Source organism: Phyllopteryx taeniolatus, chromosome 16, assembly GCF_024500385.1.
Source record: "Phyllopteryx taeniolatus isolate TA_2022b chromosome 16, UOR_Ptae_1.2, whole genome shotgun sequence".
Classification (NCBI taxonomy): domain Eukaryota; kingdom Metazoa; phylum Chordata; class Actinopteri; order Syngnathiformes; family Syngnathidae; genus Phyllopteryx; species Phyllopteryx taeniolatus.
The window spans coordinates 226,451-238,257 of NC_084517.1; the positions used below are offsets into that span (position 1 = coordinate 226,451).

At 45.0% G+C, this 11,807-nt stretch overlaps 1 protein-coding gene across 15 annotated transcripts in view; it reads right to left on the reverse strand.

Moving 5' to 3' along the window:
• Positions 1 to 11,807, reverse strand: part of LOC133466105 (coatomer subunit zeta-2-like) — a 126,589-nt gene that overhangs the window by 20,376 nt on the left and 94,406 nt on the right. For 4 of the 15 annotated variants that reach the window (XM_061749468.1, XM_061749469.1, XM_061749467.1 and 1 more), the window contains exons 6-8: positions 8,951 to 9,028; positions 5,005 to 5,056; positions 3,782 to 3,820 (exon numbers count right to left, since the gene is read on the reverse strand). In XM_061749468.1, the coding sequence (XP_061605452.1) occupies positions 3,782 to 3,820; positions 5,005 to 5,056; positions 8,951 to 9,028 (169 nt within the window). Of the gene's footprint in view, positions 1 to 3,781; positions 3,821 to 4,775; positions 4,876 to 5,004; positions 5,057 to 8,950; positions 9,029 to 10,063; positions 11,399 to 11,807 lie in introns of those variants that run through there. The other 11 variants (XM_061749466.1, XM_061749465.1, XM_061749464.1 and 8 more) reach the window with 7 other exon arrangements.

Below are 11,807 nucleotides of genomic sequence, written 5' to 3' on the forward strand. Positions count from 1 at the left end.
CACGATGCAGCTTCCCACCATAGAGATGTAGCAAGCGACTAAGCGTGTGTAGAACCCTAATGCAATACACACAGTAATCGTTGTTATTACACTTTTAATAACAACTGCAACAAGTCCAGCAACAAATGGGTGAGTAGCAACAGTGTTAACTTTTAAATCCAGTCTTTGAAGATTGGGGGGAGGTTTCAAACATGTCCTCTAATGCGCCGTAATCCACAGGTAACAGGACGTCAAAACTCATACTTCGTTGTTATTGTACCAAAACACCAAACAGCCACGGATGACAGCGAACACCCTAAGGCAGAACTCATGGTTGGGGAAAGAAGACTGATGGGATTCCTGGGAAAACCACGAGCCAGGAAGGTCAGGGGCAGAGATGGCTGTTGGCTGGCTGGCAAAGTGGAAAAACACTGAGTGTGTGCTGAACTGTGGCTGTTTTTCACCCCCATCAGAGTCTGAGCTCTCGACCGAGATGTGGGACAGAGTCATAGGGGTTGTTCCCCCGGCAGGCATGGAAGTCGTAGAAGGTTGCTCAGGGTGGCAATGATGAAAGTCCCTCATGAGACGGTCACAGGGCTTCTCTTCAAAACGTACATCTTTTAAAACTCAATCAGTCTTTTACGTTTTTTTGTGCAAGAGGTTACAGAGGGGGGTGATGTCACTTCTCACCAATTACGCTTGAGAGCAATTTTAATGCCCATAAAAATGGACACTCGATGGCAGAAGTGCATTTGATAAGAAATCAGCACAGACCAGGGGAGGAAGTGCAGAGAAAGACTTGGGAGGAAGAGGAAGTAGAGGAGCCTGGCATGGAGAAAGGTGTACAAAAAGTGGAGAACATGGAAAAACAAAGACAATTGAGGAGTGTTTTGTAGTGATGGTGAGATGAAGCTTCATGAACCACTGTAACACTTCAGCCATTGGTTCGAGTAATGGTTCATTTCTTGATGCTTCATTGCACATGAAACCACCTGCTTCCCATGTGCATAATCACAGGCAGCTGTATCTTCACTACATACAGTATGTGCTGCGTTGCATTTTAGCGTCTTTTTGGGTTTGTGAATGACTCTATTACAAAACAATGATTGACCAAGTACATAATGTGTAAAATATATTATTTTTGAATGTATTCTGTGTGCTTTAAATGTTCCTCAACACAGTCAGATCAGCCGGTCGACTTCGTGGAGCTCTTCCTGACTGATGAGCTGCTCCCAAATATAGCTGACGCAACAAATCTTTTTGCCAACAATTATTTCAGTCGCCAACACTTTCGAGCAAGCACATGGAAACCAGTCTCAGTTGAAGAACTGAATAAATTTTTTTGGACTGTGTTTCATAACAAAAATTGTGCAGAAACCAACACTTGCGTCTGATTTTGATCCCCTTTTTTGGCCGGGCTATAGCAAGGAACCACTACCAAGCAATTTTGCGGTTCCTCCATTTCAACCAAAATACATCATATGATCCCTCGGATAAAATGTAGTGTTCAGTATGTGCTACACTACTTGGTGGACAAGTTCAAGACACTGTATTAGCCGTATGAAAACATTTGTGAGGGTATGATGACGTGGCAGGGACGCCTCTCATTCAGGGTTTACAACCCACCGAAGCCTGTGAAGTATGGGATGAAATCATACATTTTGTGTGATTCAAAATCAGGGTACTGCTTCAACATGCAACCTTATCATGGTGAATTGTATACTCTGGCCAATACTGTCTTTATGCTCCTTGACCGCCTCACTGGACATGGATATACATTATTCATTGACAATTTTTATAACTCTGACATGTGCAAGCGTCTGACACACAGTTCAACGTTTGCAGGATGCTTCGAAAGAACGGGGGGGGGGGGGGGGGGGAACTAAGCTGATCAAAGAAGCGACAAAGAGAAGCTTGGGGGCAGAGGGAAAGGTTTCCTGCCATAATGGAGACATGGTGGTGGTTGCGTGGCTGGACAAGCGGATTGTAACGATGGTGACAACCTGCCACCAAGATACGATGAAATAAGTGGACGTGTGGAAGAAAGGACACAAAGAAAAGGTGTGTTGTGGAGTACTGCTCATATGAATGGGGTAGATAAAGTGGACCAGAACATTGCCTACTACCCCTTCATACGAAGGTCACTGAACTGGTCCAAAACGTTTGTAGCATACCTTTTCCAAATGTGCATCTTCAACGCCTATGTCCTCTTCAAGGCAAAAAACCCAGCTAAACGTACCTCTCTCCTGGGTTTTATGATGAAGGCAGCAGACTCATGGACCGCACATCATCATGTGTCAGAGGAGGAAGAGTCAGATGTGGAGGGGGCTCTGAGTGTGGAGAAAGGCCCACGAATTTGGGCACCTTACAAAACTGACCAACCAAGTCGGAAACTAAACAAACACAAACTCTGCCTGCGCCAAGGCAAGCGTAGCGAGACCACAATATGGTGTAGTGCATGTTGTGTGCCCTTGCATAAAGGCACCTGTTTTATTGCATACCACAAGAAAAAAATTTTTAGATGGATGCACGCGTACACACTCACAGTTCCAATTCACATAGTTCAGTTACAATCGCAGAGTCAGTTCCAAATGTCCATCCAGCCATCCATCCATCCATTTTCTTTACCGCTTATCGTCACTAGGGTCGGGGGCTGCTGGAGCCTATCCCAGCTATCTTCGGGCGGGAGGCAGGGCACACCCTGAACCGGTCGGCAGCCAATCGCAGGGCCAGTTCCAAATGTGAAAATTGTAAATAGCTCATGGTGTTGTATTTGTAAATAAACTTATTTTAATTATTATTTTGTGTTGTTTATGTTGCGGTATAGTTGTTTAGACATTTGAGCACAAAACCAAAAAATATTAGTGTCAAAGTCAAAGTTATGCTTGAAATGCATCTTTTCTGTTTTCTTGTCACCAGAGAGGAATTTTGGAATAACTTACCATATGTTCTACCACTAATTACTAAAGAATGGAAAAAGGTAGAAACTAACTTTTTTTTTGTTTGTTTGAAAGATGGACTTTTGGTGGGTGCCATGTTTATATGCCAGAGAACACAATATTCTGTGTCACTTGAAAGATAGGTCAAAATCATCTAAAATGGCTGGTACTGAGGGGTTTCTCTTTTGAAAACGGCTGGGTTTATATAAGTTAATAGACCATGTATTGCAGGCCTCTCCTGCAGCAGTGGGAGTTAAGTAGGCAGCGAACCATATAAGCAAAACACTATACAATGGCTGTAACCCTCCCTGAAATTGTGGTATTCAAAAGGAACCCCCAACAAGTCTGGGACAGAAATGGGTGAAGGTGAGGGCAGAGGCATTGAAGCTTGTTTGAGGCAGACTTGGTGACAGGAAGAGCTCCACTTGATAGCACAAGTTGTAAAATGACAGGAGTAGCTAAACCACAGTACTCTGTAAATAAGATTTTGTTAAGTTATGGAAATGGCCCACATATCTCTGCCATTGTCTCCAGCTGCATGCTTTCCAACTGGATCGGCTGCATTACCAGACAATGCTGAGATCTTTTTATACACCATCTAGGGCGGATAGGTACATGACATCAAACGGAAGGGATACGTTTAAGGTTTAGAACCGCAAGGGGAAAAGTAGCTTCTGTGGACGCTACCGCGTATGTGGTCATGCAAAAAGCTTCACTACTGAAAAGCTTTTTGATCTTGAAAACAGAGACATTAGTACCATGCTACTGTGAAATGTAGTTAAACTAATGTCTCTACTTGTTATGCCGCTACTACCCAACACTAAATGTTTCTGTTCCAATATGTAGTTGTGTATGTGTTTTACCTGTGCTACGCTTTGTTCAGATAATGAACTTTCATCAACCTATAAAAATGAAAACAAAAAGAGCAACTGTGATTGACAGAATATAAATAAACATGTACACAAAATGTTAACAGAATTTGAGCTCATAAAAAGCTTTACATCAGTCAAATCAATCATAGTTAATGGGCTTTGGTTAGCAGTGAGCAGTAAAATATTTGCACTCATGTTTGCATCCCAGACCATGACATGCTCACTATATAGCTTTTAGATTTTATATCCTCTGATGTACAGCACTTTGGTCAACTCTGTTGTTTTTAAATGTGCTTTATAAATAAATTGGATTGGATATTAAAATACCAAATAGCTAGTAGATTGATTTATTTTGCATTATCCTTAAATTAGAATTTTAATCGATTAAGTACCTTATAATTACAGTGAAGTGGTCGATAATGACCAAACTGAATTCTGAAATCTGAATTCTGATTCTTAAACTGCAGAGAGTACCAGGCATCTCTTTGGGGAAGTCCACTTTTTTGACATTTATAGGTGAGGCTACAAACCTTGAGGGAATGGAAAATGTAACTGCCTCCCATTAAGAGTGTCCATTTGTGAATCTTATTTATTTATTTATTGGTTCCTTTAAATAATACAGTGTAGTTAGAGGTGGAACTAATTGTTTCATGCTCAAGTTTACACACGCCATTGGAATTGGAAAAAAATGATTCAGTTATTGTAATAGTAATTACGTTATACCCTTAAGATGGAGCATGTAAAGTTTCCCATTAGCAGAAGCCAAGCAAGTCACATAAACTGTATTATACTGTATGTCATCTCAAACTGAATCAACACAATTTATCTTAGAGCAGGTCTAGATTTTTTCCCAATGTTATTCACAGACCCAATACAGTATTAATGAAGTACACTCTTCACAAATATTAACTTTTCAGCTTCTGTTAGTCATAGCACTCTCTGACCATGCATCCATCCTTTCTCGCCACTGGACTATCTCTCTCACCCTTCTCTGTCTACAGCAGCTGGCTCTTGTCTGTTTGTGCCTGGATGTTACCAGTGATGTGATCAAATAGGACAAAACCATAGGCAGGCTCTGACACTAGCTGGTGCCAACCAGAGACGACAGGAAGAAGAAAAGTTACAGAGTTTCGGGAAAAAGAAAATGAGCAAAACTGGAGAGTGGTTAAGAAGAGGCCAATTATGAGAGTGGTCCTTCCAAAACAGGAACTTACCCGATAATTGACCTTCTGGAGGACTAGCTGGGCATCACTCTCTAGGATCACTCTATCAAAAGAATAAATTTAAGTTAAAGTATGTTTGTTAAATTACAATCAGAACAAACTAATATGTATCCTACGTTGTTAATCAACTACAATATTTACTAAATATACTGTATATTGTCGCAGACAGGGTTGCCACTAGGGTTAGTACAATTTAGGTGACTAAATATTTAGACAATAGATGAGTTACGTCTACTTTGATAAAAGGGGCTATTTAAATTATTTACAGATTAAAATGTTGATGGCTCTCTGATGTATGGACTTGAGAAACCAAGCAACCAATGAGAAAGCGCATGCTCAGATTCAGCAGCACCTCAAAGAGAAACCGCACTCTTCTGAAGACAAACTTAATATTCTGGACAGAAAAGACAGCTGGTTCGTAAGAAGAGTGAGAGAGGCCGTCTGTGTCAAAAGTTGAGAAACCATCTCTAAACCGAGGAAAGGGCTTACCACGCCACCTATTTGCACCATACAATGCTGTCCTTTCATCCCTTCTGAAGAGATTCAATAATTTAGCTTCTATCAAATAAATAAACAGTCACTTTTGGTCTACAGGGGCCTCCACTACCATTGTTACAACTGAATGGAATATTGACATGGGTGATTCCACTCAAACAACTGTCGTTGGTGGCAGAGGACTCGCCAATGTATCTTAATGACTGTCATTTTACATCCCAAAACAGTGATACTGTTTGTGGATGGGGTATGCCTCTAATTCAATAGGATACATACAACCCCAATTCCAATGAAGTTGGGACGTTGTGTTAAAAATAAATAAAAACAGAATACCCAATGATCCTAGGAGCTAAATTGTCTGGGGCTTTGTGCCCCTGGTAGGGTCACCCATGGCAAACAGGTCCTAGGTGAGGAACCAGACAAAGCACAGCTCCAAAAACCTTCATGAAGATGAAAAATTCAGGAAGACGTTTTCACTTGCCTGGACACGGGTCACCGGGGCCCCCCTCTGGAGCCAGGCCTGGAGGTGGGGCTTGTAGGCGAGCGCCTGGTGACAGGGCTTGCACCCAGGGGCCCGGCCGGGCACAGCCTGAGAGGGTAACGTGGGTCCCCCTTCCCATGGGCTCACCACCTGTGGGAGGGGCCATAGGGATCGGGTGCAGTATGAGCTGGGCGGTGATCCCCTTAGCGATCTGATCCCCGGCCACAGAAGCTGGCTCTTGGGACGTGGAATGTCACCTCTCTGGCAGAGAAGGAGCCCGAGCTGGTTTGTGAGGTCGAGAAGTTCCAACTAGATATAGTCTGGCTCGCCTCCACACACAGCTTGGGCTCTGGTACCAGTCCTCTTGAGAGGGTTGGACTTCTTCCACTCTGGAGTTGCACCAAACAGCAGTTCAGAGTACCCACCCTTTTTGGAGTCCTTAGAGGGGGTGCTGGAGAGCGCTCCAGCTGGGCACTCCATCGTTCTGCTGGGGGACTTCAATGCTCACGTGGGCAATGACAGTGAGACCTGGAAGGGCGTGATTGGGAGGAACGCCCTCCCCGATCAGAACCCGAGCGGTGTTCTGTTATTGGACTTCTGTGCTCACCACGGATTGTCCATAACGAACACCATGTTCAAGCATAAGGGTGTCCACACGTGCACTTGGCACCAGGACACCCGAAGTCGCAGTTTGATGATCGACTTTGTGCTCGTGTCATTGGACTTGCGGCCGCATGTCTTGGACACTCGGGTGAAGAGAGGGGCAGAGCTGTCGACTGATCACCACCTGGTGGTGAGTTGGCTCCGATGGTGGGGGAAGATGCCGGTCCGACCTGGCAGGCCCAAACGTATTGTGAGGGTCTGCTAGGAACGTCTAGAATCCCCTGTCAGAAGGAGTTTCTACACCCACCTCGACAGAACTTTGCTCACGTTCCAGAGGAGGTGGGGAACATCGAGTCCGAGTGGACCATTTTCCGCGCCTCCATTGCTGAGGGGGCGACCGGAGCTGTGGCCGTAAGGTGGTCTGTGCCTGTCTTGGCGGCAATCCCCGAGGGATGCCGTCAAACTGAAGAAGGAATCATATCAGGCTTTTTTGGCCTGTGGGTCTCCTGAGGCAGCTGATGAGTACCGGCTGGCCAAGCGGAATGCAGCTTTGGTGGTCGCTGAAGCATAAACTCGGGCATGGGAGGAGTTCGGTGAGGCATCCCTGCTAAAGCTACTGCCCCCGCGACCCGACCTCGGATAAGCGGTAGAAAATGCATGGATGGATGAAAAACAGAATACAATGATTTTCAAATCATGGTCAACCTATATTTAATTGAATACACTACAAAGGCAAGATAGTTAATGTTCAAACTGATAAACTTTGTTTTTAGCAAATAATTAGAATTTTATGGCTGCAACACGTTCCAAAAAAGCTGGGACGGGGTCATGTTTACCACTGTGTTACATCACCTTTTCTTTTAACAACATTCAATAAAGTTTGGAACGTGAGGACACCAATTGTTGAAGCTTTGTTGGTGGATTTATTTCCCATTCTTACTTTATGTACAGCTTCAGCGGTTCAACAGTCCAGGGTCTGCGTAGTTTACGCTTCATAATTTCGCCACACATTTTCAATGGGAGACAGGTCTGGACTGCAGGCAGGCCAGTCTAGTACCCGCACTCTTTTACTACGAAGCCACGCTGTTGTAACACATGCAGAATGTGGTTTGGTATTGTCTTGCTGAAATAAGCAGGGGGATCCATGAAAAAGACGTTGCTTGGATGGCAGCATATGTTTCTCCAAAACCTGTATGTACCTTTCAGCATTAATGGTGCCTTCACAGAGGTGTAAGGAACATTGTCCTTAAACTGTTCGACTATTTATTCATGAACTTGTTCACAAAGAGGTGAACCTCGCCCCTTTAGAGCCTTTTTCATGGACGCCCCTGCTTATTTCAGGAAGACAAAATCATCATCATCATTTATACAACATATGTTTATTGAATGTTGTTAAAAGAAAAGGTGATGTAACAGTGGTTTGATGAGCATTCCTCAACTTTCTCAGTCTTTTTTGCCACCTGTCCCAGCTTTTTTGGAATGTGTTGCAGCCATATAATTCTAAGTTAATGATTATCTGCTAAAAACAATAAAGTCTGAACATTAGATATATTGTCTTTGTAGTGTATTCAATTAAATATAGGTTGAACATAATTTGCAAATCATTGTATTCTGTTTTTATTTATGTTTAACACGTCCCAACTTCATTGGAATTGGGGTTGTACTTGGGTTTGTATACCAACACTCAGACTAAGAGCTGTCCAAGCTAACCTATGTGCATGAACAGATGAACCCTGTGCGGATGAGAGGCGAAATGTCTTCAAACACAACCACAACACTCCAGTTGCGATCGATTCAATGCCCTGAGAATAATTATAGTACAGTTGCGAGTAGCGACCTTGTCGTTGTATTTTTTTAATTGGTGTTAGTCACAGTTCTGCAACTTCCAACTGTCTGTGAGGCAATGAAGATGTCTGAATGTGATTGGAAGAGCAACGATATCTATGTGATTCGATGAGCGAACCAAGGTTGGCAGGCAGAGTGAGTGTGTTTTGAGGCTGAAGGCAAACAGATAAGCGGACAGCGAGTTGACAACTGAAAAAATATCAACATCAACGATTAGTTGACATCAACTCGACTATCATCACCGTAGCGTTGACTTAAAAAAAATCTGAAGTCTTTGTGTTGTAACCTGGGAAGCAATGTGGACAGGCAAGCATGGGGTAGAGCCACACACTTTTTTACCTCTCTATTTTCTTCTCTTTGATTTTGAAGTAAACTAAGGAGCAAAACTAAAAGTGTCAGGAAACAAAGAGCATCAAGCGAAGGCTTAAGTAATTAGGAACCTACATTAGGTAACACTAATACATTTGAGGTGGTGAGTCAGGTCATATAGCATAAACTTATCAGAATTCTTACCCCCCATCAATGATTTCATCAACAATGAGAAAGGCTCCTTCCATGTTTTCAAGAAAACACCTACGCTCCACATTTTTTCTGCAGGAAAAGCACAAGAAATTCATTCATTCAAATTCATGTCCGTGATATAGTTCAGTATGATTGCTCTGATAACTACTGTAGCATTTAAGCACATAGTTTGGATACAATTACAAAATGTATGTAGTAAACTCTGAGAGGCAGATTAAGTGTGCTGCAGTTTTATCTGGACCACTATATGTATAAATATATATATATAAATGTATAAATATTTAAAATTCTAAATTGGACAATTGGGCTGATCAAAGTTTTTGTCCCTTGAATACGATCGTCAACATGATCAAACTTTGACCCAAACATTTTCCCCAATATGCCCGACACGTTGTCTGGGTGGGCAGATTGGCCACCCCAGAGATCTAGAGTCGATGCGTGTCCAGGGTGACGCCATGTTCTTCTCGCTGGGTCCTCTTCTGGTCGGTTTATTCTGTCACGTACGTGGTTAGGACGAAGGAGAGTAACGCAAGGCAATAACATGGTGGACCCAATTGCAGGGAAGCAGGGAGGCAAGGCAGGAGTGTGGGAGTCTCAAAATAATAATATTTAATCTTCAATAAGGGAAAACTGAACAAAGTCCCACAACAGATACAAATCAAAGTAACAAAGAAACACTTGAATATCTAAAACTGGAAACAAACTATGACCTGTGAGTAAGACGTGGAATAGAAAGGGAAAATGACACCTGACAATGACATACCACAATGATAAAGACAACTGGCGACTATGACATGGCAAAGACATGTGACAACGACAATGAACCGACAAGAACTGAAAGAAACCAGGGAACTAAATACAAACAAATTGACGAGACAACGAGGAACACCTGGACAAGACACGAGTGGCTGGAGAGAGCTGATTGGTCGGCATAAAGTAGACGAGAACAGGTGGACACAACAACCTAATGAGCACACGACAAATATGGAACACAGGAAAACATGGAACAAAACTAAACACAACCCAAACCAAAACACAGACCATGACAGTACCCCCCCTCTAAAGGAACGGATCCCAGACGACAACAATCAAAAAGCCACTAACCCAGGGTGGGCGGAAGGGGGCCTAGAGGAGGGTACAGAGTCCACCCCTCAGGTCAGTCTGGTGGCCATCCAGGCCACCCGAGGTGAGGTGCTTGGCTGAGCGGTTCAGGAGGTCGTCCAGGACACCAAGCACCAGGGTCTTTACAGGGCCATTCAGGCGGACGGCCACGGTGCCGAAGCCAATGGTAATGCAGGGGCCAGGCAATAGGGTCGGGTGGCGGCCGCTGGACGAACGCTGCCGGAGCGGGGTCGGCCGCTGGACGAGCGCCGCCGGAGCGGGGTCGGGTGGCGGCCGCTGGACGAGCGGCGCCGGAGCGGGGTCGGCTGCTGGACGAGCGCCGCCGGACCGGGGACGGGTGGCGGCCGCTGGACGAGCGCCGCCGGAGCGGGGACGGGTGGCGACCGCTGGACGAGCGCCGCCGGAGCGGGGACGGGTGGCGGCCGCAGCTGCCGAGGCGCAGGAACGGGAGCCTACCGCAGCTGCCGAGGAGCAGGAACGGGAGCCTGGCGCAGCTGCCGAGGAGCAGGAACGGGAGCCTGCCGCAGCTGCCGAGGCGCAGGAACGGGAGCCTACCGCAGCTGCCGAGGAGCAGGAACGGGAGCCTGCCGCAGCTGCCGAGGAGCAGGAACGGGGCCTGCAGTCGCTTCCTCAGCCTGCCGCCATTGAGGTTTGGGAGTAGAGGGTACAGGAGTGGAAGAGTGCACAAGGTCTCGGGAAGGTGAACTAGAAAAAATGGCTTGTACTGAACATGGTGGCTTGGGGGCAGGTTTGACTAGACGTGACTTAATTGGAGCCGTGGAACAACGTGTGGGAACAGGTGACAAATTAAGTGACTTGTGAACAGGGGAAAAACAACGAGGGGGCAAAATTTGACCTTTACTTGGGCGCCTCCGTTGGCCACCATGCGGCGGTCCCGGGTAGATGGCCAAACGGGTGCCCAAGAAAAGGTCAGAGGGAAAGGATTTGGACTCACTGGGGTTGGAAACGGGGAGACGTGACAAAAACTGACGAGGACGGGATAAACTAGGGAAGGAACCAGAAAAATCTAAATCTGTGTCAGATTCAGAATCAGACAGGAGGTTAACTAAATCGGGGCCATCTTCACAATCAGAAAAATCAGAATCTAAAGAAACATGTGATTGTAAAATAGTAGGGCATGGTGAATAACTAGGACAAGTGGGGGGACCCGATGAAAAGGACAGAAAAGACTGAACGATAGGGCTTACTGGAGGAGGGTAGGTATGGATGGCAGGCTGAGGACGGTGGGAGGCAGTTTGGTGGTGTCCAGGGTGACGCCATGTTCTTCTCGCTGGGTCCTCTTCTGGTCGGTTTATTCTGTCACGTACGTGGTTAGGACGAAGGAGAGTAACGCAAGGCAATAACATGGTGGACCCAATTGCAGGGAAGCAGGGAGGCAAGGCAGGAGTGTGGGAGTCTCAAAATAATAATATTTAATCTTCAATAAGGGAAAACTGAACAAAGTCCCACAACAGATACAAATCAAAGTAACAAAGAAACACTTGAATATCTAAAACTGGAAACAAACTATGACCTGTGAGTAAGACGTGGAATAGAAAGGGAAAATGACACCTGACAATGACATACCACAATGATAAAGACAACTGGCGACTATGACATGGCAAAGACATGTGACAATGAACCGACAAGAAGTGAAAGAAACCAGGGAACTAAATACAAACAAATTGACGAGACAACGAGGAACACCTGGACAAGACACGAGTGG